General features: G+C 50.2%; 10 protein-coding genes across 10 annotated transcripts; 5 read left to right on the plus strand and 5 right to left on the minus strand.

Annotated features, from left to right (window-relative positions):
• Window positions 1-1205: 1205 nt before the first annotated feature.
• On the minus strand, window positions 1206-3404 carry PENARI_c004G04563 (uncharacterized protein; the record flags this gene model as incomplete). Its single annotated transcript, XM_022629091.1, has 1 exon — window positions 1206-3404. One exon carries the CDS (start codon window positions 3402-3404, stop codon window positions 1206-1208), a length of 2199 nt encoding a protein of 732 aa, XP_022491154.1.
• Window positions 3405-5802: 2398 nt separating this feature from the next.
• PENARI_c004G11363 (uncharacterized protein) lies at window positions 5803-8758 on the minus strand (the record flags this gene model as incomplete). Its single annotated transcript, XM_022629449.1, has 12 exons — window positions 5803-6048; window positions 6109-6302; window positions 6352-6563; window positions 6683-7074; window positions 7127-7203; window positions 7271-7530; window positions 7606-7771; window positions 7824-8103; window positions 8153-8345; window positions 8396-8418; window positions 8484-8525; window positions 8591-8758. 12 exons carry the CDS (start codon window positions 8756-8758, stop codon window positions 5803-5805), a joined length of 2253 nt encoding a protein of 750 aa, XP_022491050.1.
• A 762-nt stretch (window positions 8759-9520) lies between these two features.
• PENARI_c004G01275 (uncharacterized protein) lies at window positions 9521-9955 on the minus strand (the record flags this gene model as incomplete). Its single annotated transcript, XM_022628926.1, has 1 exon — window positions 9521-9955. The coding sequence occupies one exon, from the start codon at window positions 9953-9955 to the stop codon at window positions 9521-9523; it is 435 nt and encodes a 144-aa protein (XP_022491003.1).
• Window positions 9956-11358: 1403 nt separating this feature from the next.
• On the plus strand, window positions 11359-14674 carry PENARI_c004G05417 (F-box/WD repeat-containing protein; the record flags this gene model as incomplete). The annotated part of the gene is made up of 3 exons (XM_022629138.1): window positions 11359-11769; window positions 11822-14497; window positions 14552-14674. 3 exons carry the CDS (start codon window positions 11359-11361, stop codon window positions 14672-14674), a joined length of 3210 nt encoding a protein of 1069 aa, XP_022490712.1.
• Window positions 14675-15488: 814 nt separating this feature from the next.
• PENARI_c004G08255 (translation initiation/elongation factor MRX8) lies at window positions 15489-16492 on the minus strand (the record flags this gene model as incomplete). The annotated part of the gene is made up of 2 exons (XM_022629280.1): window positions 15489-15918; window positions 15984-16492. 2 exons carry the CDS (start codon window positions 16490-16492, stop codon window positions 15489-15491), a joined length of 939 nt encoding a protein of 312 aa, XP_022490959.1.
• Window positions 16493-16655: 163 nt separating this feature from the next.
• PENARI_c004G12504 (putative AP-3 adaptor complex subunit sigma) lies at window positions 16656-17282 on the plus strand (the record flags this gene model as incomplete). Its single annotated transcript, XM_022629511.1, has 1 exon — window positions 16656-17282. The coding sequence occupies one exon, from the start codon at window positions 16656-16658 to the stop codon at window positions 17280-17282; it is 627 nt and encodes a 208-aa protein (XP_022490774.1).
• Window positions 17283-18029: 747 nt separating this feature from the next.
• On the plus strand, window positions 18030-18855 carry PENARI_c004G01524 (60S ribosomal protein eL8; the record flags this gene model as incomplete). Its single annotated transcript, XM_022628943.1, has 2 exons — window positions 18030-18077; window positions 18145-18855. 2 exons carry the CDS (start codon window positions 18030-18032, stop codon window positions 18853-18855), a joined length of 759 nt encoding a protein of 252 aa, XP_022491038.1.
• Window positions 18856-20343: 1488 nt separating this feature from the next.
• On the minus strand, window positions 20344-23254 carry PENARI_c004G06208 (putative spindle pole body component; the record flags this gene model as incomplete). The annotated part of the gene is made up of 4 exons (XM_022629184.1): window positions 20344-20382; window positions 20442-22848; window positions 22919-23127; window positions 23195-23254. 4 exons carry the CDS (start codon window positions 23252-23254, stop codon window positions 20344-20346), a joined length of 2715 nt encoding a protein of 904 aa, XP_022491036.1.
• A 603-nt stretch (window positions 23255-23857) lies between these two features.
• On the plus strand, window positions 23858-25363 carry PENARI_c004G07139 (WD40 repeat domain-containing protein; the record flags this gene model as incomplete). The annotated part of the gene is made up of 3 exons (XM_022629225.1): window positions 23858-23865; window positions 23958-24123; window positions 24185-25363. The coding sequence occupies 3 exons, from the start codon at window positions 23858-23860 to the stop codon at window positions 25361-25363; spliced, it is 1353 nt and encodes a 450-aa protein (XP_022490860.1).
• Window positions 25364-26009: 646 nt separating this feature from the next.
• On the plus strand, window positions 26010-26738 carry PENARI_c004G01889 (Mg-dependent acid phosphatase; the record flags this gene model as incomplete). Its single annotated transcript, XM_022628962.1, has 2 exons — window positions 26010-26203; window positions 26291-26738. The coding sequence occupies 2 exons, from the start codon at window positions 26010-26012 to the stop codon at window positions 26736-26738; spliced, it is 642 nt and encodes a 213-aa protein (XP_022490710.1).
• Window positions 26739-26774: the final 36 nt, after the last annotated feature.

Here is a 26774-nt window from a genome sequence, read left to right on the forward strand (position 1 = left end):
CCACAGCTCGTAACCCAGAGGGCCGTTGTGCGCGATCCGTCATGACGAAGATCGTAGATCGCGATCGCGTGTTCCGGAGCTATAAACCGTGGCGATGGGTTTCCGCAAGACAGGGGGAGACAATACCCAGTCGGGTCGCGAATGTGAGACTTAGGGCGAGCGGAGGGAGTGAGCTGGGGAAAAAGGCGTCGAGCAAGCTGTGGCCGATCTGCAAACCAGGGGCTTGTTTTGGAGATCTCCCCTTAGGCCTGATGTCAGGGCTTCCGAGGACGATCACGGAAGCGAAGGAAGGAGAGAATAGGCGGTCAAAAAGGAGATGAAGAGAACTCGCAATAACAAAGCAAAGTAGCAATCCGGGGTTATAGAGGGAGAATGGGCGGTGTGGGTCACGGGTCCAGACTAAGTTCAAGTCCGACTTGAGGTCAGAGTAACTGAGATGTTCAACTTGGGCACGCTGGGCAAGCTTCGCTAGTTTCCTTTGGGCATTCTTCAAATATTCATTTGGTCCCCAGCCCCTATAGCCTGTGACGTCAAGGCCTGTCACCAGGCCCACGTATCCTCGCCCCCTCATTCCTGAGAGCTCATTCGTCGGTATTTTCGTATTCCATCTGCTACGAAGTACATATATAGTGTAAATCTACCAGAGTTGCAGCATTGTGCGTTGCTCCAGTCGGCAGTGGCCCAGCCAGCCACCGTCTGATTGGGCTTGCTGCTGCATATCAGCCACGTTCTATTGTGTCAACTGGTACATCCCTTGTGCAACACCGGTCAAGCGGGACTATCTTTCTATGGGGCTGCGTAGAGAAATCGGGACATCGGGAGATCAGGTTGCGCAAGAGGCTGATCGATTGAGGAGTATTATGGTGAGATATAAAAGCATGGATGTTGGGCACAGGAAACCACCCAGGTGAAACATGAAAGCAGGATTTATGAAACCTGCACTTGGACGCTAATTCAGAAGGAAACAAGATAGGAAGACATGAGTGATAAGGTCATGGAAAAATAGTGTAAGGAGAAGACACGAAGTCTATGTAGTTGGGAAATCCCGAGGTGAAGTACCCGAGATGCACATGAGACAAGGAAATCGCTGAGAAAGATTGTGGAAGAATGCTTGAAGACGTGTAGGTATACAGAGAGTGAAAGGTAAAAATAGGAAACGTAGATTTGAGTGAATGTGGAGGAATGATTCCAGGCCGGGCCATGATTCAGTGTACGGTAGCAATACCAGCGCGCTCCTGGTCCCAATCGAAATTGAACGACCAAAGAGGAAGACCCTGGTTGCGCTTCGGGTCACAGCTCTCTTCCAGCATGATAGCTTCGCTGCTATCCGTGCGACGGCGGGAGTGCCGCTTCTGATCTTCGGGGATGGCAGGCGGGGGTCCTCTTGGGGGCGGCTTGGGGGACGGAAGCGGCGAGAAGCGATGAATTGGCAGGGTTGGAGTGAGCGGCGAGGCACCGCTAGTGGCGGGAGAGGGCAGGCTCTCGGAGTAGTTGGCACTAAAACCCGGGGAGGCAACAGAGTTACCGGTTTTCTGTTCAGTATCAGAGCCTGAGCTTTGGGAGGGTGTGCCGTCTTTGTCCAAGTGGGCTGCACCTTTCACTGATGGAGTGTTGAATGGCGGGAAGACGTTGCTGAGACGTAGGAAGGAGGTATCAGATCCACAAAAGGAATCGCGCGAGGGACCTGAGAGGATTGAGCGTCGGTCTGCCTCGGGGAGGTTCCCATAGTTGAAGAGACTCGGCGTGACTTTGCCCTTTCGGACGCGCATTGCTTCGAGAAGGTCCTGCTCTTGCCGGGTCACAGCGATGACGCGACTTCTCCGGTTCAGCTCTTTAAGCTCTGCGGGGGAGCGAAGAGGCTGCTGTGGGAACTGTGCGAGAAGGTCTGCCTCGATGGTGGGAACCCCACTCGAGCGTCGAGTTTGGGTGGTGCGTCGGGTTGTCTGGGAAGACTTGCCGGTGGAAGACATTCCTGTGGAGGAGTGGGAAGCCTTGCGACGAGCTGGAGCCGGCTGGATCTTTTCAGGTTGGGATTTGAGACTGCCGGTCGATGGTTGCCGATCAAAGCGCCGCGAAGTTGGCGTTGTGGCCGTGGCCGTGGCCGCCTTGGCCGTAGAAGCAGTGAAGATCTCAGGCTCATCATCATCAAAGGTAGCGACACTGTCCCTGTAGTTCTTCTTTCCACTGCGCTTTGGCTCAGTGGGGGTAATTTGCTCATCCTCATCCTCCGATGACGAGGAAAGGCAGAGAACACTAGAGTTTTGCAGGTCCCTGTTCTTCAACGTGCTTCTGTTGCTCTTCTTGGATGTCGAGCTCTTTTCGCTCTTCTTGGTCTTCCAGGATTCCTGGGAAGAGCTCATTCCACGAGGGCGGACCATCTCTGGACGAGCAGTTGGGCTCAGGTACATATCCTTGGTTCTGGTAGAGGGACTATGAGCACGCCTCGCGCTCGGTTTGGGCTCTGGAGTCCGTTGCTGTTCTAGCGGCAAGTTCTCCCGGCTGTTGGAATATACACTGGAGCGACTGAAGAGCGAGCGCCGGCCAGCATATCTGTCCAGGGCCAGATCGATCTCGCTTGTTCCTACCGTGCGCTCCATCGGCTGGTCATACCACTCGCTATTTTTGGTCTCAGCAATAGATGGCAGATCCGAATTATCGACATGCTTTTTGGACTCGCTCTTGAGTGACTGGAGGGATGGCCGACGAGGAGGTGCATCCGGGTATCTCTTGCTGGAATGATCGGTAGTCCTTTCCACCTTGCGGGGGATGGAAACGGGAATATGCTGGGGAGCCGGATTGGAAGGGAAATCCGAAATTACCGTAGAAACGGGAGATGGCGAGTTCGTCATTCGTTGCGGAGACAAAAGACCGTTATGCGCACTGGTATTCCGAGGCTTGGGGAACAAAACGGAGAGATCAATTCTCGGAGGACGCATCTTCCGCTTCGACTCCTTCGGCGGATTCGGAGCCTCACTGAACGTCACTTGAGGTTCAATACCCAGTCCGTTCCGCACTTTCGGCTGGAGCGATCCGGCCTTGGCCGACTTGGAAGAATCCTTGGAACTGAAGTATGAAAACAGAGTCGAGGAAGAACCGGAGTGGTGTATTTTTTTCGAGGGCTTCGGGAGCGGCGGTGCGGCCTCTTGCGATCGGTAGTTCACCCCCAGCAGAGGTGATGAAGCCCGCACGCGAAGGTTCTGGTCCGGGATGGGGGCATTCTCTGTGGGGAAAGGCACGAAGCCGCTGCTCTGCCTTGGGGCACTGCTGGGCGGTGTTCTATAGCTGGGTCGGCGTTGTTTTTTTGGCTCCTGCCACGCATGTTCGGGGATTGACAGCTCTGTTCCAAAGAACCGCTGCGCTTTGGAAGCTTTGCGGTCCATCCCGAGGTCTTCCTCGTTCTCCATTTGGCGACTCGACGTGCGGAGCGGTATGTGGACTGGTGAGCGATCGCGTCCCGACATCGGATACACGCTTTGTTGCTCTAGTGCATGGAATCGTGAGCTCTTTAGCTCTGAGTATGCCGACTAGGCGAGTTGGGTTTGGTGGGTTCAAGTATTTGCTTCCGAAAGTTGGCGATCTACTCCACAAGTCAAATGTTAGTATGAAATTGGCATGGTCCTGGTCATTTCACATACCGGTGTAACAAGATATCACGGAAACGAGCGGGGAAGAAGGGTTTAGAAATCAAGACTGAGGATCTCAGGGCTGGGATTGTTTTTGTAGAGAGTGCTGGGGTTTACATCAGTCAATTGGTTTAGACTCACGGCACGCTTAAAGGGGGGGTCCCACAGCAGTGGATTGTAGGCTTCGAAGAAAAATGGAATCCTATAGGCTGCGAAAGAGTGGTACGGTGTTTCATTTATTTCCATTGATTTCATTTAATGAGGTGGAGCTGGGTGTAAGTTGGGTTGGGAGAGAGGCTAGCAGTGATCGACAGAGATGGAGTGGGCAATTGGGCAAGGCATAGATCAAGTGCAACTGGAACTGTGGTACTTGGATTTGATTCCATGGAACTCTTTCAGGGGGAAAGTACAGCCGTTATTATGACTGTATAGACTCCTATAGACTGCTGTGTACTACCCAGTTAATCTGCACATTTAATATGCAAAGTACTTCTGCTAATTGTCATCCTCCCAGTAGGAGAATTACCCCTGAACCTAAAAATACACGTGAAGCTCTTCTGGAAACCGGAGGTGCAAAAAGCTAATACTAAATAGAGGCTATTGGCGCCAATCCTCTATGCCAACTGGGCGAATTAGACTTATTTTCCGCCTAAACCCACTTCTCGCCAATTCCCTTTACTCTCGTCCACATCCATGAACATGTATGTACATGTACTCCATGCGTACTCCGGATGTTCAGGCACCTTTTCGAATCACGAGCTAGCAGCCGAATGTGGATTCCATGGAGATGGAGCATCCACTACGGTAGAGCGATTGCACTCCTCCACACATTAATCACACGCAGTGGTCGCATCCGAGGGCAGATCGGCAAATCGATCTAATATCGACCCAGCGTATCGTGCACGAGCTCAGCTTTCGATCGTGGCTCCGGACGCAAATTACCTAACCTCCACCTCGTGCCGCCGTGACAAATACATGTACCGAGTTCAACCTTGGATCCTTTGCGTGGTAGTGTCCTTTGCCTAAAATTATTCGCGTCTCGGTCAAATCCTGCAGACGGAACTGACAGGAACTGGTAGTGATCGACGCGGTCCATGTGTGCACCCAGTGTATCGCCCCAGTAACTCAAATCCTGTAATGTAGCACGCATGTCTCGCCGGCACAGATGGAGACATGGGTCCAAGGATTGAGTTGACAGGTTGACAGCCTCTAGTTGCAGAGACTGGTTTGAACGGACTCTCGCCGACTTGCAGATGTACGTTTCAGACGCCGGCACGGACATATATCGTGCACTATCTTGCACGGCACGGTGTTCAATTCCCAATCAAGTCAATAGTCCCGGAGATCCGTGATCGGGGATCATGGCGTCAGCCCGTGTGTGTGCCCCACGGGGCGCCCGTGGGCGGAACAGGTGCAAGCGATGATGACACTCTGGGGACTTCCAGTTTCTCCCAGATCGAGATCCTGGTCCAGTCGAGATCCATTCGCCGACGGTCGATGACATCCCTGTCGGGTATGTGGCGCATTTCCTGTTTGGTCCGCCATCCCGAGGGGATTCAGCCTGTGAGCTGATCACGATGCCGAGGATGTGTGATTTGAGTGTGTGAAAGGTGTGAATTGGGTGAAATGTGTGAATGAAACAATTACAGTAAACGCTCGGATTTTGGCATTCCCAAATGTCCGGAAACTGCCCACGTTCACCTCGAAACACTATTGAACCCAAACACTTGGTTTGACAGGCGGTTCCGCCCACTATGCAAAATGGTCGCGGTTAACCCCTGATGGTCTTCAATAGTCCACTCCAATAGCTTGGTGCCTTACCAAGGTTCTGAAACGCTCTATTCTTTTGCGTTTCCCCATACTGCGCAGATCATAGCTAAATTTTAAGCTCATATACCTCATATTTTTAGTCTAGTGGTAAGCCCTCGAGTTCGAGTGAGGTAAAAGGGAGAACAAAGACATGAAACTTAATATGTCCAGCGCCAAAATGGTACCATGAATCAAACAAAAACGTCTTGAGCAGACTTTGACAGAGGCCGAGTCCAAAATTTGGGTTTGTGGACTGCGCTGTAAATACTACAATCATATCAAAGAGATCTTCCAAAGGATTTTAGGCTCGAAAAAAACGCATCCAGGTAAAAATAAACCGATACAAAACATTAAACACTCCTGTCGATCCTCACTTCTTCTTTCTCTGTGTTTTCGTAGACTTTGCAGACTTTTTAGGCTTTTTAGACATTCGCCTCGAGTCCGCTGCATGTTCACCATCATAAGCCTTGTGAAACATAACCCCCTGCTTCCGCTTCTTACTTGGCGCAGTCATAGTTGTATTCATATCCTCCATCCCGGGCGGGTACTTTGTAATAATGCAACCTGGGAAATTCGCACCCAAAAGTGAAGGAGGCTCGAGGACCGGGATATCATACTACTCAACAGTTAGTAAACCATACACACAATCCCGGACACGGTTAGCGCTAGCACTTACATATTGGCGGATACGCAACATCGGATCTAGCACCTCACTGGCCAGTGTTGGTATGCTTGGTCCTTTGGTAGCGAAAGTGAACTTGGGATCATTGCCCTTATAGAAGCCTCTAGCTTTCCATCCTAGACTACTAATCAGGAGACCGAGTTTACGGAAACTGTGTACGAGCTCACGGGCTTCGTCCCTTGTGCAGTCTGTATCAAGTTAGAATGGGATACTTGGGGTTGTGTGATGAGATCTTACCGAGATGAGCGGCCAGAATTGCATTCGATGGTGGGATACCCTCGAAGAGGATCGTTTTGACTGCTCTTCGCATTCGTATGAGCTTTTTTAGCTTTTCCATTAATTCACTGTCAAAGTCATAGCCGATCAAGCAGCTGTAGCAGTAATGAATCTTGGGAAGCCGGTTGTCTTTTCTGTGTCGGTATCCATAGCACTCGGCGTGCTGGGTGAACCTGCAGCTAGCACATTTGATCTACAAATAATTAATTAGATCTGTACATTCCACGATAATACTGGCAGGCAACTTGCTATAAGATCAGGCTTGTATTCAGTCTGGCTGTTACACTCACACCGACAATCATCGATCTGATCAACGATGTCATGCGAGGAACTCTCCCCGTTATCATTCTGATCGGAGAACTTGTCGACCGGTACTGCTCGATTCCCGATATAGTGCACTGTCATCGCGCGGACAGTAGGTCGTAGTCCCGATTTCTGTATCTCACGAATCTCTTCTAAAGCCCGCTGGCCCGCAGCCCTGCGAGTCGAAATACGGTCTGTGGGTTGTCCAGGCTCGGGCGTTTGGGCCTTCCTCAAAGATCTGGATCTTACATCTGGTAGCTCAATTTCTTCGTTGCTGATACTCTCCGCCAGGTGAATCGCCCTTCTGTGAGCTCTGCGTTGAGCAGACTTAGCTTGGGCCTCGGTAGTTAGGAGTTCGGGCTCGTCATTTGCGAGTATTTTCTAGTAGTAGTTAGTAACAGTTCAACTCTCGGATATAGGAGACCAAAGTCACCGGACGCCCTCTTTTATGATTATGTCTCATTTTCTCCATGGTACGCAGCCGCTGGGTGATGTTGTAGTAGGTCCACTCTATCGTGTCAATGTATTAGCTTGTGTTCATACAGCCCGAAACCGGAATTTCCTGATAGATACATACGTACAGGGCCCTGGTCATCTTCATTGCCGTCCTCGTCTAGAGGTAGATATCTGACCAGAGATGGGTCAGTGGGAGAGCTTTCACTACAAGTGCTTTCATCCGTGGAGAAATACACCTCCCCCATCATCGGTATCTGAGCCTCCTCGATTCCAGTCTCACTAACGCGGAGCAGGTTGTCATCGTACCTCTCCTCTAGCAATTCAATGGGGGTCGCCAGGTCAATGATGCGGGGGGCGAGATGGCTCAATCGCACTCCGGCACTTCATCAGGTCAGCTTAAGCTCTCAAAATATAGCCACAGTAAGTGAAATAATATAAACAGAAGGGACAACATACGTATGGAATCCACTATCAAGTGTCCCGCAGAACCGCGACACTTTTCCCCAATCCCCAGCACTCGGGTATCCAATAGTATCGTCATCGGCGCGAGCGAAGCCAGGTATCTCATACGAATCATCACATTCATCCCTGTAAAAGACATGTATGCCCATGTATCGCTGATCTACTCTTCTCGTTAGCAACTATACCAGGCATGACAAAAGCAGTACACATACTAGGCAAAATCGGTAATCTAGCGCACATCGTGATCAGCTGTCGAATGAGTGACTCTCCAGTTCTAATCACATCACGCCACGCGTTCTTGTCTCCTGCTATATCCAAAATATCAATCTTCGTGTACACATGTCTGCGATCGGCTGGGCCGCGATTGCCGGAGTAGTCAAAGGTGAATGTATACGACTCTAGGACGGCCTCTGGTACATCTAGGTTGTCGAAGATCGTAAGTTGCACAGCGTGGAGGTTTCCTTGTCGGATTGCTTCGAAAATTCCTCCTTCCTGAGGGGTATTAAAGTTGTATAATCGGCAGTTAGATTGGGGATCTTACAAGGAGGTTGAGAAAGTGATCTGCCGTGTCGTTCATGTTTTTCTCGATTATCCTCGTGGGGACATAATCCGCTCTGTGGGATCTGGATTTCCCGACGCCTTTTCCGTTGATTATTTGGGAATAGATGAAGCCCTTTTCGAATGATGCTCCTCGAAGGTTTCGCTCGCTAAAGACCATGTCTGGTAACAAACCGCTATTTTGGATTAGCGGAGTGGAGAGGATAGGAGTTAGGGCATTTCAAACCGCATGTAAAATAGTGTTGCGATCTATAGACATTACTCAGTATTAAGAAACGAACAAACCAGCAAATTTGATGACTGGATGGACTTACGGTCATATGTAGCATGATCTTCGTCAAATCGAAGCTATGTGCCTACATTGATGTCAGAAAGCCTTGACCTCTACGGTTTTATCACTGATGATTCGATAGCGACTCACCACCACGGGAAATCTAAAAATCTCCTCGATGGGAAGTTTGGGGGTTGGTGTGGTGGTTTCGGTGGTATTGGTGGTATCAGCGGTATCAGCAAGATGGACAACTTTAGGCTTGCTTGCCACGGGAGCAGCAGGTGCAAGCCCCAGTATAGCTTTAGCACGAGTGATCATTTCGTGGTTGATGGATTTGAGGTTGAAAATAGTTTGGGGACCAGGATAGAAATATGTAGGTTGGGCAAACAAAGAAGGCCTGGTTGTGGGATCACAAAGCATTGCACAATGCGGGCGAGTAGGGTTTTTCTTTGTGTAGGATTCTTTCAAAAGATATCCTTTGGGCTTCTGATTGAAAAAAATATGCTTGTTTTAATTGTTAGGAATCAGGGTGTTGGGAAAAAAAGAAGAAAGGAAAATATTGTTAGAGTTAGGGGAAGCACAACAGGGACAAGGCCTCAAGTGAAAACAGTCACTATTCAGAGATGGCTGATCCTGGCATTAGGCAATGTTTACTAAAAATGCCCTGGAATTACATGTTTCCACTAAACGAGAGTCTAGTTCTACAACGCGCAAAGGTGGATCATGGATAGACCTCGAGATGTATTCTATTCGACAAATCTAGAAATCTAATATCACTGCATAAAATATATCGAGATAAACCTATCCAACGGACCTGAATGGTCGTCTCTGACCAAGATCATCCGAAGCGTGCTCAAACGGAGTGGACTACTCGGGCCACGGTCCCCGGGCTACCTAGGTAGGGCTGCCTAAGACTGGGAAGAAGAGCCGCATCTTTCAAGTGTTTGTGAGATTGGAACATGAGCAGGTAACATGGACACCGGCAACACAGGAGTAGCTGTATCTTGGGGAGCCGAAAGGCCACGATCGAGATACTCAGGTGCTGATGTTGCAACAGTTGGAGAGTATTTTCCGGGGCATTTACAGGCCTTCGACGGTCTGCTCGCGAGGAGATGGGCAATCCAAATTCCAAGAGTCACTAAGGAGCTCAAGGCTACAGATGATTGGGTTGAGGTCCGTATCGAGTTCTAGATGAGGCGATAGCATGTGCACCATTTCATCGGTAAAGTGACAAGCCCGTTTGAGCTCAGTGTGCCCTTGTTCGTGGGGGTTAGAGTTACAAGTGGATTCTTGCGGTGCAAGCTGGATAGGCTCACAATTTGGAGACTCGTTAGCCATTAACTGCCCGAGTCCTCTGATCACGTCCACGTAAATGGAGATGAAAGCTAAGCCTGCTCTAATCTCATTGCAAAGCAATGGGTAGTTGTTGTTGAGATCAAAGATTATCCGTTGAATGAGATCCTGAAGCTTAAGGCGAGCTTCTGCAAAGAGTTCAAATGAGCTGCACTCCGCCATGGCTTCTTGTCTTCTTGCTGATAATAGGCTTGTGGGGATTGTGCAAAAAGCAAAATCCGTTGCTTAAGCTTGATGAAGCCACATTATTAAAGAAAAATCACAAAGAGTGTGAAACAGAAGAAACAAGGAGACAGCTAAAATAATAACTTTGTTATGTTTGTAACTAGGGCAACACGTAGAAAAGGAAGAGTTTCACTAGGGCTAGTGGACATTTAACACTGAGTGCGGATGAATGTGCTATGATAAATATGTTTCTCGATTTCTAGAAGTGCTGTATCATTCAGGTCATGTTTCATCCTTGCAAAGCACTTGTGCGCTAAGTTGTAGCCGTGATAACAGGATTGTCAATCCAAAAAAAGAGCCATAGAAGGCAAAGCCTAGGTGGTGAATTTCTTGGGGTTCTATGGGACCGAAGACAACTACGTGAGGTAGTACTTGCCATTTTGATACCTGGGTCGCATTATGTATCTGCACTCTTAGCGGCGTTGTTAAGCCACTATGCTACGGCTAAATATATCATAGGATTATATGCAGCGAGGTGCTATATTTACACAAAACGAGAAGAGTCTCGATCGCACTTAACCTATGAAATTGACAGGCCCATGTGCAGGACATTAATTTCTAGGAACATCCACAGTACTTTTGTGGGCCAAGCCCTTGAAGAAAATGTGGGGAAGCCTTGGAAGTTGCAGAGATCGACCGGTATTCAAGCAAATAGATACATATATCGGAAAAATAAACACGCTCAATGAATCCTCCCTTAACAGGATACTAACTTGAAATCCAGCAAGATAAGCGGAATCTATATGAATCTTTATACAAGGGCACGTCCCCGCTTCACGTGACATGTGGCGAGACTGAAGAAACCGGGAAGAAAAAGTCGCCGTAAATGGCAAAGTTGCAGTTTCGAGTCAAGCGGGCAAATAGGCAAATAGGCAAAGAGCAAGAAAAGTGGCCAAAGGCTAGACTGGATGTAACGGCCTAGTGTGCTCAGTCCCACTTGTAGGCCTAGAGACTACAGGGTTGATATTTCTTCCGTCCAGGTAACAAATGGAAGAAATGGAAGAGATAGTAGAGTAGAAGAATAGAACATGAATCAAATAACATTATCAAATAGAATACAACATCCAAATATCCAATATCAAAGAGACAAAGAACAGAACGTGCAAAATTGAAGTTGGGCCATGACATCGTCGGAATTATTGTTGTTCTCCGCCCCAACTCCTTGTCAGCCGCCACTGTTTCTCCCCTTCCTTTGACTTCCTTGCTTCTTTCTATCCCCTGTGCACTTTTGAATCCGAAATGCTCTGATCTTTTTCTCATGGTTTGCAGGGGCGATTTCCTACGAACACCTGGACATCGTGGTGACTTCTTTCGTACTCGATGCTCCCCTCTTGAGCATCATGTCCTTGAATGCTGCCTCTCAAATCCCTGATTCGACATACGCCGATCACAACCTATCTACGCTTTCGTCACATGTCGCCCACAGCCCTGACGCTCGATCCGCCCAACGATATAGAATGGACGAGCCGGAGAGAGATGAACTGGCTGAAGGGCCATCGGATGCTGCCCTCGGACAGTTTTCTTTCGCTCCAGCGACTCGAACCACGGTGGTGACCACCACCACGACTACGACCACCTCCTTTCCTCCTTTGGTCATCAAACCCCCGCGCTCCGTCAAGGACTTGGACAACAGACAGTACCCTCTCGCCTCGGCCCCGACTCCAGCATCTTTGAGGAATCTCAAGTTCAAGATCGGCGACAGATCTATAGTTTTCAACGAACCCGAGGACACTAAAGCTGCTGCCAGCGAGGTAAGGGGTTTCGTCATCGCTTTATTTCGGTTGAAATGCTAACATCGTGTAGACAAAGGAGAAAACTGAGGCGTTAAAGGCGGCAAACGGTCAGATTCGTTCCGTGAGCTCGTTCACTTCTGAGCTTGACAACCCCACCCGGCGGCTGGCCCCTCCAAGGATCACGAGTCAGCCCTCCAGCCATCCTTTCAACTCCCGTCGTCGTGCCGTATCCCCCGTCTCTATCCCCGAGCCACGATCCTCAACTCTTCCGCGGACTCGTGCATCTCGTGTTCCTTCTGAGCCCATAACACGCCGCACCCGCCAAAGTGGCGTGGCACCAACTCATCTTGCCGCGGGTCTGGCCACACCAGACACTGAGGCGAACTTCGGTGGATCTGGCGAGATAGTAGTGCCGAGACAGAGAATCCACAGTGCGGTATTCCCGCGCAGAGAGCCTCCTTTGCCGTCCCCTCTGTCTTCTGAAATCGGAACCAAAGGTCCACAACACGTGAGCCAAGATGCCGTGCAACAAAATGGACTACACGGTATTCGTTCCAGTTCTGGCAACCAGGAGCCTCAAGCACCTGAAGTGGACCAGAATTGCTCAAATGCACATGAACCGGCTTCTTTCAGCCAGGATACGACATATGGAACACAAGAACCCGCATCACAGAGCAGACCGGAACTTACCTCCCAGCTCTCCGCAATTGACAATGCCATGGCACAAGATATGTGCCTGCCGAGTCCTAGCCTCTCTCCGGTTGCCGCTATGAACGCTCTTCATGGCGAGTCCTCGTTTGATTCTGAAGGACTTGACGTTGATACGGATTCTAGTCTCGATCATAACGTGTCCCGTTTTCGGAAGGCCATGCGGCTTCAGGATGCAGCGAATGGGCCCAACTCACGGTCGCCTCCCTCTCTTTTGGATATGCCAAAGGTACTCGAATTCTTTGATTCGGTACCCGAGGAGATGAAGACCTATCTTATGTATCAGTTCCTTCGACGATGCCCTAAGCCTACCCTACATTTTGTAGCAGATGTGGTCAACCCGACGTTAAAGTGCGATTTCCTCGCTCTTCTCCCTCTCGAGCTCAGTCTCAACATCACCAAATACCTTGACGTCCAAAGCATGTGCCGTGCTGCGCAGGTGTCCAAGCGGTGGAGGCACATCACTAATTCTGACGAAAAATCCTGGAAGCACCTCATTGACCAGGATGGATATTCTCTTTCAGATGGAGAATTGGAGCGGGCCATTAGACAGGGATGGGGATGGCAACTTCCTCACAGCCCTGAAGAGCCTGAGCAAGATCTCAGCCTTATGGCCTTCTTCAGGGCGGATAGAGAGGAGTCTCCTGTTCCATTGGCAATGGACTCAAACAGCCGATCCTCCTATTCATCCCTGTCGTCGTCGTTACGACGACCCAAGCGCAAAGCCAACACGCGTACTACAAGCCGCAAGCTGGCCAAGCGCAAGATTTCATCCAGTGGGGGAGAGTGCAGTGATCCGTCTTGGAAAAAGGACATTGCCGCTTCCGAGGCCCCGTATGCCGCCGCCAGCGCTGCAGCCGCTGCGGTGCCTTACGCCGAGGTTGGCAATCCCTCTCTTCGGGGACTTTATCTATATAAAGTTCTCTACCGTCGTCATGATGCTATCCGCAAGGGGTGGATGAGGCCGGAAGTGAAGCCGCAACACATTGCTTTCCGCGCCCATGACCGCCATGTCGTCACCTGTTTGCAGTTTGACGCCGACAAGGTTCTTACTGGCAGTGACGACACCAACATCAATGTATATGATACCAAGACTGGCGCGTTGAAGGCAACGCTAGAGGGGCACGAGGGCGGTGTCTGGGCTCTTGAGTATTATGGCAACACACTGGTATCCGGTTCCACGGATCGCTCTGTCCGAGTCTGGGATATCGAGCAGGCCAGATGTACCCAGATCTTCCACGGTCACACCTCCACTGTTCGCTGCTTGCAGATTGTTCTTCCCACTGAGGTGGGCAAAAATGTCAATGGGCAGCCTGAAATGATGCCGAAAGAGCCATTGATTATTACTGGATCTCGGGATTCCAACCTGCGGGTTTGGAAGCTCCCAAAGCCCGGAGACCCAGTCTATTACCAGGGCGGTCCGCTTGTCGATGACACTGACTGTCCCTACTTCCTCCGGGTTCTCACTGGTCATCAGCATTCTGTTCGTGCTATTGCAGCCCATGGCGACACCCTTGTGAGTGGTAGCTATGATTGCACCGTCAAGGTCTGGAAGATTTCCACCGGGCAAACACTGCACACTCTACAGGGGCATTCCATGAAGGTGTATAGCGTTGTTCTTGACCACAAGCGCAATCGTTGCATCAGTGGAGCAATGGATCATATGGTCAAGGTGTGGTCGCTAGATGATGGGTCTGTTCTCTACAACCTTGAAGGTCACACCTCTCTTGTTGGTCTACTTGCTTTGCAGAACGATTTCCTTGTCTCAGCGGCCGCGGACTCTACTCTTCGAATTTGGGATTCTGTTCACGGCCACTGCAAGAACACGCTGACTGCACACACCGGCGCCATCACTTGCTTCCAGCACGATGGGCAAAAGGTCATCTCTGGATCTGACCGTACCCTGAAGATGTGGGATGTGACGACAGGCGACTGCGTGCGAGATCTTCTATCTGACCTCAGTGGCGTGTGGCAGGTCAAATTCAATGACCGACGATGTGTTGCTGCGGTGCAGCGTGACAGTATAACTTACATTGAAGTAAGTTATAAAATCGATATCTCTCTAGACCTTCTTGCTAACATGGTTCACCAGGTACTTGACTTCGGCGCTGCACGCGATGGCGTGCCAGAAAGCAAACTCGCCTCCCGCATCGTTGTCAACGCACGCGGACAGGAGGTCCAAAACCTCGATGAAGATGACGACCTGTCTGACTGAAAGCAAGTTTGCTTTCCAAGATTGACTTCAAACCACATCCGACGAACCATCCTTCCTACATTTCCTACTTTCCTGTGATCTCTCAATACCCCAAACTACCAATTCACGATACCCATCCTTACAGCTCTCGTCTTCCATCGGAACAAACCTTTGCATAGCGTGGTCGGCATTCTTTGGTCTTGCAGCATTATGATGGGGGCCAGGCGTTATCTTTTCCTTTCCTCATATCAACTACTTATCTGAGGGCTTCTATCCTTCTGTATCCCCAAATATCATCCCTTACCCTTGCATCTGCCACGATACGTTTTCTTTGTCTGCCTGATCCGTATGTGAATTCCAATCCTATCTTCGTCATAACGGCAACATCATATCGATGATGAGTCCCTTGGATTCTTTTACATATTTTTTTATGCTTTGCGTTGTCTTTAACGGACTGTAGTAGATTGATTATGATCTTTATTTTACTGTCTTTATCTTGGGTATATCGTATGATATGTTCTGCCTGTAGCAGATAACTATATAGTACAAAGAATTTAAATGCTCCACGTATGGCCATCTCTTGGCCTGTGTCAAGGACGACATCATCAACTTAAGAGACAGCCATTTTATGGCGTATAGACCGGCCAGCTGAAACCTCTGGAGGTTCGTCCTGCGTCTAGAGAGTAACTCATGTCTCACTATCCTCATCCAAAAAGGCGAAGGCATTTTTGCCATGAATCAACAGAGCATATGCGGCTAGCCACACCAATATAAGTCAAGCCAGAAACTCGACGAGAATAGATGATATCCAAACTCCACCATGTGCCTAAAGCCATCACCAAACAGAATTCGACGTATCCACGGCAGGCACCGGATCAGCAGGACGACTACCCTCTAGACTCCCGTCAATACCAGCAGCAGACAAAATCGACCAGCGAATAGCATCAATCCCCAGCGCGCGACCAGGACCAATCTGCGCCTCAGCACTGCAAGTCAAGATCTCACCTAGGGCACCAGGCCCCTCGGAGACTCGAGGATCAGGTTGGATAATTGGTTTGACACCCTGCAGCAAAAGCTGAAGTCGTTCGAGGTTGTACGGCGATACGCCGGACTTTATTAACTTCATCTTTTTCGCGAGGAATTTGTCGACTTTGGAAAGGATGATCTGGTGTGGGATGGCGTAGTGTCGAAACATTTGGAGGATATCGGCGTCTGTTTGTTTAATGCCATGCGTGCTGTCGATGAGGATGAATGCTCGACGGAGTCTGCGATAGTGAATGTCAGAACATACCATTTCCAAGCAGATAACAGGGATAGAGATATAACTTACTGCTTCCGTCCCTGGAGATACTTCATAATCTCCGCTCCCCACTCAGCTCGACTGGCCTTTCCATATCCCGGCATATCAAGCAAGACGACCTTGTGTTCGCCGCCTTTCGTTCCCCCAATCCCAAATGCGTTCATTTCCCTCGTCCGTCCTGGTTTCGAGGATGTCCAGCAGACCTCCTGCCCCATTATTGCGTTCAAGAGTGAGCTCTTGCCGACATTTGACCTGCCTAGGAATGCGACTTCGGGGTCTTCCGATGAGAGTGGTGTCGTGCGGAACTTGGCCGCGGACCAGAGCTTCAAGGGAGAATGACGGGACGGAGTGAAGACCTTGTCGGCGAAGGCTAGTTGTTCGGGTCGGGGAGGTTGCGTATCCCAGTAGTAGCAGAGGTCGGACGGGGTGAGGTCTTTGAGCTCGCGTTTTTGTGTATTGGAGGCTGAGGACAGCGTTCGTATTGTTGTATAGATGGTTCTCTTAGGCGCAGAGCGCCCGCATAATGATATTGAATTCATGCTGTCTTCTTGGCCCGCGATCAAGAGTTAGAACAAAAAAAAAGAGGTCGATTTCTCCAGATCGGCGCACGGGGCAAGTCGAGCCAAGACCGCAGTTATCGATAAGCCATTCTTGCATCCAAGTACAAGTGCAGCGGTACTCCCTCTCACCTCACCATTCAAGATGATCAACGCAGTCCTAGTCTTCAATAACAATGGCCAGCCCCGGCTGACCAAGTTCTACACACAGCTGGTAAGCCCTCGAGCGACACCCCGCACCACCGCGGACTCCGCGCCAGACACCCCAACTCACACGGTAACCCAGGACACGCAAACCCAGCAATCCCTCATCGCGCAAATATACCGTCTAGTCGCACAGCGCCCGGCAAGCGCTTGCAACTTCCTCCCACTCCCACCCCTCCTCTCCCAGGGCGCCAGCTCCTCCGCCACCGGACCCTCCGATACCCCCACCCAGATCACATACCGCACCTACGCAACGCTGTCGTTTATCATGATTTCTACGTCTACAGAGTCACCACTAGCTCTTATTGATTTGATCCAGGTGTTTGTCGAGTCGTTAGACCGGATGTTTGAGAATGTCTGCGAATTGGATCTGATCTTTGGGTATGAGACGCTACATGCTGTGCTGGGTGAGATGATTGTCGGTGGTGTTGTGGTTGAGACGCATATTGAGAAGATTATTGCCGGTGTTCGCGCCCAGGAGGGCTCGCTGGGTAAGAGGAAGGCTGTTCAGGCTGCTAGTGCTGGTTTGGGACGGGGTGCTTTGCCTGGACTGGGGGCATGGCGGTGATTGGGTTTCCTGGCAATTATATGTGTGGGTTTGTTGCATAGGATAACTTTGATGATCATGCGATCTGATCTGGTCTATCTATGGCGTTCAGTTGTATGTAATTAGACTTGCTTTAGCGGGGCTCGGGAATGGTGGTTACGAGATTCAGTAATTGGTGATCTCAGATGATACACCGTATGAAAAGATGGAGCTTCATGAAGGAGAGCATCAGATACCCAAAATAACGACTGTCTTAACAATTTGTTCCTGTAGATCTAACGGCAATCTGATATCAGGTGACTGTCACCTGACTGAGTGGATCTGCCCTAAGCTCTAACCCTAGCCCTGATCACCTGATCGCGCTAGCGTGACCCACGACAAATTCATAAGTTGCATCCACTCGAACTTTTTCCTTTCTCATCCGTCAATCGTCAACCAGCGCAACGATCCCAGTCGACAACATGGTGGTGAGTACCTGAATGTCTCTTGATATTCTATCAGAGATACTAGTTCCTGCAATGTCATAAAACACATTCGCACTGCTTCAGATTTGATGTCTAAGCAATTCCGCCGATCGCACACAGCCTCGAAAGAGATGTGTTGTATCGTGTGATGATTTGGCTGGAAGCATGAGTCCAATGCCCGTAACAAGGCTTGGCTCATCGCTCTCCTTAGAGTTCAAAGAAGATGCAGCATTCGGTGGACAGCACGCTGATCTTCTTTTCTCAATGATAGCCTCCCACTAAGTCCGGAAAGAAGACCGCCGCCATGCCCTACCCCCAGGGCAAGGCTGGTGCTGGCAAGAAGGCCGCCAAGGTTAGTTTTCTTTTCCACTGGGAGTGCGTTGAGTCTTGAAGACACTAACCCCTCTTACTCGCAACAGAACCCTCTCATCGAGAAGCGTTCCCGCAACTTCGGTATCGGCCAGGACATCCAGCCTAAGCGCAACCTGTCCCGCTTCGTCAAGTGGCCCGAGTATGTCCGTCTTCAGCGCCAGAAGAAGATCCTGAACATGCGCCTGAAGGTTCCTCCTTCAATCGCTCAGTTCCAGGCCACTCTGGACCGCAACACCGCTGCCCAGACCTTCAAGCTCCTTTCCAAGTACCGCCCTGAGACCAAGGCCGAGAAGAAGGAGCGTCTCGTCCAGGAGGCTACCGCCGTCTCCGAGGGCAAGAAGAAGGAGGATGTCTCCAAGAAGCCCTACCACGTCAAGTACGGTCTCAACCACGTCGTCGGCCTGGTCGAGAACAAGAAGGCTTCCCTCGTCCTCATCGCCCACGATGTCGACCCCATTGAGCTCGTTGTCTTCCTGCCCGCTCTCTGCCGCAAGATGGGTGTCCCCTACGCCATCGTCAAGGGCAAGGCCCGTCTCGGTACCGTCGTCCACAAGAAGACCTCCGCCGTCCTGGCTCTCACCGAGACCCGCTCCGAGGACAAGGCCGAGTTCGCCAAGCTCCTCTCCGCCATCAAGGAGGGTTACACCGACAAGTACGAGGACTCCCGCCGCCACTGGGGTGGTGGTATCATGGGCTCCAAGGCCAACGCCCGCATTGAGAAGAAGCAGAAGGCCCTCGAGGCCGCCATCAAGGTCTAAGCTTGTGTAACTACAGCTTGGTCTGAGATGTCTGTTTGACGGGATCGTTTTTCAAAAAGCGCTCGGCTCTCATAAAAAGTTTAATGGGAGACAATTAAGGTGTTCAAGGCTCTGGATGACTTATTGACGGCCGATTCTTTTAGCTTTAGATGGGTGCGAAAGAGCCCTTGGGCCTTTTTTGGATCCTGTTCTAACAAAAAAGACAAATTTTTCTCTTACGAACTCCAATGGCCCCCATGTACCACTTTCTGCAGATACCCATGAATGCATTTTTACCTGTTCAATTCTATTGATGGCTCATATAGTCCCATCTGAATTAGGCATTCATGTCGTCTGCTTTGTATGTGTAGTTGTAATTGTATGACCCGCAGTTCACTTCAGGGGTGTAGCTGAGTGCCAACTTACGCAAATTTTTTTTTGCAAATTTTGTGGGATTTTATCCACCACGAAAGAATGACCCAGTCGTGTTCCATGAGTTGGACACCACACACAACTACACAAGACATCCGGAGCTGTGCGGAGCACTGCTTTTCAAGTTTTTCTTCTAGGAGCAATGATAGTTATAAAATTGGTTGTCTACTTTACATCGCTAGTATATTGTCATGCTTAACTTAATGCTATTGATAGCTATGAACACACCATAGAAGGACTGCAAGTAACTTAGTTATCAGGCACGGCGCTCGATGGTGTATCAACATATTTCACCAGCCTACTCAAAGAAAGCCATGAAGATAGCTTAAGAAGAGTTAAGAATTGGACTGTGTTGAGGGGAGTAAGAGTAAGATTCTCTCAGGAAGCTATACACTCATTTCTGACGTTAGTATATATAACGTTATATATCCTCTACATTTTGCCCAGGAGATGAAGTCAGTTGGCCAAAACAATCCGTTTCCTATTCCTGGTTTCCACCTAAACCCATTCTGTCCAACTCGGGTATCTTAAGGTACATAATGCAACCATTCTTCTAACCACAAGCCCCGAATAAGAGCGATAAAAGAGGATCCAACTTCATGCCACACAGTAACAGACAGTAACCGAAGAACAATCGAAGTAAGAAGCAACTAGCGATATCACAGGAGGAGGTTTGTACATCAAAAATTGAAGAACGAACGGGACGTGATAGCAGAAACATAGTAATGGCGAACCAAACACTTCATATCCCACCACATGGACAATCCGTCCAACCGTTGAGGATCAGAACAAGAATAAGGGAAGAAGACAAGGCTCGTATGATGAAATTACAAGGACCCAAAGGCCACGGCAAATGCAGGCGCAGAAAAAGATACAGAAAGAAACCCAGAAATCCGACCCTGTGCTCCCAGACGACCATAGAAGAAACAGAAAATACTCATCGCCGGTTTTAAGAAAGAGACAGTGGCACCAAGAGAGCCCGTCAAAAAACACAAGTTGAAGCAAATCAAGGCAGGCGCAAAAAAAGGGTGTATAAAAAGGACGAGAGACATAAACGTGATCAAGGTCATTCGGTCATTAACGTTGGGCGGGTTGTCGTGAAAGCCCTTGTCGTACCTGTCTTTAAGTTAGATACCAGTCTTGTATATCAACAAGCGCAAAGAGTATATGCTTACCTTCATTTGTTCAATTCTCGCCTTCAGTTGACTGGTGACTTCGGCTGCCCGCTTCCAATTTTCAGCTGGCTCAGTAGATCTGGGTTGTTGTTGGTCGTCTTCTGTGAGGTTGGTATTGGAGTTCCGGGTGGATGAGCGTGTCGGACTGGCGATGCCCGAGTAGCCATATGTAGGGCTCAACTTGCGTCGGCCGAGGCCGCCATCTCGACTGCCAAACCCTGGGGATTCTAGACCGGTGTTTTCTTTCTCTTCACTTGGACTAGCAGAGACAATGCTGCGAGGGCGCGCGCTCTCGAAGCGGGATCCCGCGTGAAGACCATTTCGTGCAAACGCGTGTGCGCTTCCGGTGGGTTCTTGATAAATCGACGAGTTGGTTTCTGGAATACCAATGCTGCCGGTATCAGATGTTGCGTTTGGTGGGCTCATGGCAGATGCACGAAGTGCTCGTGCCAATTCACGCTTCAGGCGTTCGATCTCTCTTTGTTGTTTTTGGACATTCGCTTCTGCGGCTTCAGCATCACTCCGTGCCCGTACCAATTGAGTCTCTTTGGCTTTAATGCTCAGAACATCTCGGGTGTGATCTTCAATCAGCTGTGCATTCTGGTTCTGGAGCTCAGTGATCGTAGAATTGAGCCTCGAACGCTCTGACTTCATATCTTCAATTGTTCGGCTGGAGCTTTCCTTCTCCATGCGAAGTTCCTCCAACTCGGCACGATCAGCGGCAGACATCGCGTTCATTGCGGGGGAAACCGGGCTCGGGGCAGATTCTACAGGCGCTGATGGCTTCGCAATGGGACGCCCAGCAAGACCGCGACCAAGTCCAAACTTCGGGGCAGCTGGCGGGGGTGCTGTGTCTTCTGAAGGGGGATCGGCGACCCGTCTCGATGGCGAGGCAGCGCTTCCTGGGCCAGCTAACTTTCTTTGAAGCTTGAGACCAGCCCCAGGAGTGGGGAGACCACCAGGTTTGGGAACACCGCCGAGCTTTGAAGGCAAGGCTCTGGGCGCAGTCTTAGCAGGGGATTCGGGCGCTGGAGGCGCAGCAGCCGCAGGAGCTGGTTTCTTCATTCCTAGGGCTGGCTTCTTGCCAACAACTTTCTTGCCAGCTGGAGCTGCGGGCTTTGGGGGTGCCACTATAGGCTTGGGGCGCTCCTTGGCGACCACCTTTGCTGTCTCAAAGTATTCGGCGATCTTCGGTTTGTATTTGTCCAGCTTGTCAACACCCGTAAGATACGCGTACGTGGCTCGTTCGCCCGTGATCTTCATCAGAGTGCCCAGAATCTTAGCACCTCCTTCACGGGTTGCCGGAGCTGACTCGGGCAGGAGTTTTCCGCCAGCCTCGGCGATCTCTTTCTGCTCTGCTTTGGATGGCACCGTTTTGGTTTTTTCTAAGCAGTGAACCAGGAAGTCGCTAGTACCCTGCTTGATTCGTGGATTCTTATCCTTGAGGAATTCAAGAGTTGTTTCTAAACAATCCGAAAGCGTGGCTGTTTCGAAGACAGCTTGCAAAGCGAGGAACACAGGCTTTGCCTTTTCACCTACCTCCTTCAGACGGCTAAAAAGGGGTCTCATGACCTCACCACGGTATTTCGCGAGGAACCCGCCGCGCAGACCGCTCGCCAACTTGCTGATACAGTTTGCAGCTCCAGTCATGACCTTGATGTTGACGTTGCCAACGTTCGCCGCCAACGTCTGCACAATGTCATCGAAGGGACCGGGTTTGATTCTGAAAACATCAATGGCCTTGTGAAGAGCTTCCAGCGCTTCCACGCGTTCTTGCCATTTCTTGGAGGCCATTTGGTCCTGGAAGTCCTTAGGGATTTTGGACATAACATCAACCGGATCCGCCAGGTTATACCCATCAACCTCTTCTTCATCGCCCTCGTCATCAAAGCCCGTGTCGGCTGCTTCTCCACCATCTTCGGCTGCCGGGGAGGCGCTGGCCATGGCATATTCTTGCGCTGCTGTGAACATTATTTGCTGCGGCGGTGGTTCCTGTTTCACCTTCTCGAATAGCTTTTCCAAATCCGCTTGTTGAGTGGGTTTAAGCCCAGCCCAGAAAAAAGACTTGATAGCCTCCCCGAGCCACCGATAGAGTTCGACTGCAAGGTTCTGTACTTCGACACGGACGTTCTTATCGGCATGGGCAAATCCAGTTGGTAGCGTCTTTAAAGTTTGCTTAGGGTCAACTGTCTTGCATCCATAGTTGTGATGTATGGCAGTGAAAGCTGAGAATGTGGCGGCGACCATCTTAGGTAGTTTGTGCGTGAGTTGGGGCACGAGTGCCTCGAACACCGGATCGGCCTTGTCGAATTTCACAAATAACAAGATCGCTTCTAGAGCACCGGGTTTAGCTTTCGGGGCCGGCAGACATTTTTCGGCGATTGGGCCAATCGTAAATCCACGGCTCCTAAGTGTGAACTGTCAGTAAAATGCAGGGCGGACTATCCAGTCTTGCAGCTGGAACCTATGACACGCACCTTGTACAAGCCTGGGTTCCTCCGAATTTGAGGAAAGCACAGTATGCTGCAAGACCATCGGCCTGTGCGGCAACATGGGAATCTGTGACTACCCCTTTCCATAAATCGGGGTCTCGTAGGAATGGCACGAACGCCGGGTCTGATTCATCGGCGGTGTTTTCAAAGACTGTTTTAGCACTTCCGTATGCTTCCTTGCGGACTTTCCAGCTCTATATAAAATAACGTCAGTCATTGTCATAGGATTCAATCGAATTTGAGATGGAGCATGTATCTCACCTTATTAGCAAACCGCTCTTCCAGAGGCAAGGAGGAGAAGTCCTCTTCGCCGTCAGCCATCCTGACGTCGATTCTTTAGGCGACTGCGAAACCACTGCAATATCTGGAAACAGGAGGTATGTCAGCGCTGCTGCGGGTGTCCGGTCTGCGCTTCAACGGAAATGTGCCGGAGAGGAAGAAGGTCGAACGAGAATATAGGCGTACCAGCGTACCAGGGTAACAGCGTAACAGCGTACCAGCGTACCAGTTTGAGCAAAGAATGGAATAATCGAGTTGTTTCAGTAAAGTGATGAAAGCATCAAAGGGAGGTGGAGAGAAGAAATAAACAGTTGGAGATCGGGAAGTAAACAAGCGGCTTGGCACGGGTTTGTTGTGACCCCGCGGTGGGCTTCTCTTTTCTTCTCTCTTTCTTTCCCTCTCTTTACTTGTCTTTTTTAATGGTCTTCTTGTCTCTTGATTAATCTTTAGACTTATCTTTCAACTCCTTTTTTGCTCTTTGTTAGCTCCCAATATTCAGCCAATTCGCCCTCAACTCGCCCAACGTCTCCCGACACCGCCCAATCGCACTTTTCGAATTCGAACACGCCAATTCAAAACGCCTACAATACATGCGCGGGGAAATTGGCGCAAATTGCTTGGAACACACATACAGGCGCTGCAATTATGAGCCAGTTTCTCACTCCGCGCCAGGCGGAGGAGCTGCAGGTGACCCGTCTCGGCTCATTTAGGGGTTCTGATTGCTGATGTTCGCTTCTTGCGACAGGCACAAAGGTATCATCGCATATCTAGCATCTGCAAACTTGCCTCAGAGCTCGGCTGCTCTACGAGAAGAGCTCGGCGACTCGATTACAGTGGACGACAGCACACTAAAGAAATATGAGGGCCTGCTGGAGAAGAAGTGGACTAGCGTTGTCCGCCTACAGAAGAAGGTGCGTGTGAAGACCGTTGAAGACAAGAACGTTGGTTTATTAATGATACATTCTAGTATAGATCATGGATTTAGAATCACGATGCGCCTCACTGCAGGCTGAGCTGGACACTGCAACCCCCACATCTCTCTCTCGACGAAATCAAGACCCAGCATCCTGGCTGCCGCGAGCCCCAGCGCGCCATGATCTCGAATCGCATCGCTCACCAGTCACATGTGTCGCTTTTCACCCCATATTTTCCTCCCTCGCGTCCGGTTCAGAAGACACCACAATCAAGATTTGGGACTGGGAGCTGGGTGAGCTGGAGAGGACCATCAAAGGACATACAAGGGCAGTATTAGATGTTGACTATGGAGGACCGCGCGGCGGAACCCTTCTTGCGTCCTGTTCTTCGGATCTAACGATCAAGCTGTGGGACCCAGCGGACGAATACAAGAATATCCGAACCCTGCCAGGACATGACCACAGCGTATCAGCAGTGCGTTTCATTCCGTCCGGAGCGGCAGGATCTCCCATGTCAGGAAACCTGCTCGTCTCGGCGTCTCGTGATCATACTCTACGGATATGGGATGTCACAACTGGGTACTGCCTCAAGACCCTACAGGGCCACGCATCCTGGGTTCGAGATGTTGCGCCGTCCCCCGATGGTCGCTTCCTCTTCTCCGCGGGAGATGACCAAGTTCCTCGCCTGTGGGATGTTTCTTCCGGTGAAACAAAGTCTACATTCCTAGGCCACGAGCATGTTATCGAATGTGTTGCCTTCGCTCCACCAACGAGCTATCCCCACCTCGCCCCTCTTGCGGGACAGAAAAAGCCCCCGGCCGCATCGTCGTCTGCCGAGTTCGTGGCCACAGGATCTCGTGACAAGAGCATTCGTCTCTGGGATGCCCGTGGAAATTTAATCAAAACTCTTGTTGGGCACGATAACTGGGTTCGTGCATTGGTTTTCCATCCCGGTGGAAAATACCTTCTATCGGTGTCCGATGACAAGACCTTGCGCTGTTGGGATCTTACACAAGAATGCAAGTGTGTGCGCACAATTGCTGCTCACGACCATTTCGTCAGCTCGATTCGATGGGCACCCCCGTTAATCAAGGACACCGGGGCCGAGGATGCCAATGGCGCAGAGGCTGGCAAATCAAGTGTTGCAAAAGAAGACCCCAACGCGATCAAGATGTCTATTCGATGCGTTCTGGCGACTGGTAGTGTTGATCTCAAGGTCCGTGTCTTTGCATCATGAAGCGCCAACATCGTGGAGAAGAAATCAAGCGGGGTGAGGTGCGCCTGCCATTCAAGGGAGCCCGCATCCAATCGGATTCTCAATCGAACATGACCATACCACTTGTTTTCGGGATACTTCAAACTGAAGGGAAGGCTTCGAGAGTGTGATGGGCGCAGTCCGTCAATTCTGGTTAAAGGAGTTGGTTTTTCATTTTTTGATATCAATAACATTCTTCTCGTTTGCAAATTATGTGGGTACTTAACTGGACAATTGTGTCTAGTTTGATCTGTGTTTGACGTATACACCATTGGCAGCTTTGTATCTTGACACTCATGAGTGATCTTTCTCTTTCTCTTCTCGTACATGCTTTACACCTGCCCCTGCTCAGAGATACCTAAGAACATAACAACCATCCTAATGGCATTAATGGAAACCGTACATCTAAACCGAGAATATAATAACTGAGATCCTAAAGCAGTTGTTAAGTCCTCAAGTCAAGTCTTTCGAGGAAAAACAATCGATCAAGTTTCATATAACTTTTGATATGCAAGCCATGGCACGTGCTTCCCGAGCCTCAACCCCGGCTCGTCCCTCCCAACTCCATGGTTCACCTCTCTCCTGATTCTTTAACATTTCTTTCGACCTTTAATTCTTCACTCACACCATGCTTCGAGCAAAGCGTCAAAATACCCACCCTCTGGAGGATGCCTCCGTGGCGCCCGAGACCTTCACTGATGGCCTCCCACTACCGAAATTGATTGCCTTCGACCTCGACTACACTCTCTGGCCCTTCTGGGTAGATACGCACGTCAGTGCCCCTGTGAAAGCACGAGACAACAACTCACGCACCGTGGACCGGTATGCCTGATATCCCTGGCCACAATGTTTAGGAGATTTCCCAACCTAGGAACCAACTTCTAACCCCCCACATTTGGCTTCAAACAGATGGGGTGAATCTTTTGCTTTCTACCCAGCAGTCTCGTCGATAATCTATGCCTGTAAACACCGTTCAATCCCAATAGCCCTGGCATCTCGGACGCACGCACCTGATCTGGCACGCGACATGCTCAAAGCCCTGCACGTCATCCCCACCTTCTCCGATAACCCCGCCGCCAACGCCAAAACCATTCGCGCACTGGATTACTTCGATCACATTCAAATATTCCCTGGGAATAAGACATCGCACTTTGCGCGGATCCATCAGACGAGTGGAATTGCTTACGAGGATATGCTATTCTTTGATGACGAGGCGCGGAACCGGAATGTGGAAACAGAGTTGGGGGTTACATTCTGCTTGGTAAGGGATGGGATGACAAGAGATGAGGTTGATCGAGGAGTGAAAGCTTGGAGGAAGAGGAATGGGATCAAGAACAAGACAGTCGAGGATGAGTGACCGTCCTTTTCTCTTTGGAGGCTCTATACTTGCGGG

Source organism: Penicillium arizonense (genome assembly GCF_001773325.1).
Source record: "Penicillium arizonense strain CBS 141311 chromosome Unknown PENARI_contig004, whole genome shotgun sequence".
In the NCBI taxonomy this organism is placed as follows: Eukaryota; Fungi; Ascomycota; class Eurotiomycetes; order Eurotiales; family Aspergillaceae; genus Penicillium; species Penicillium arizonense.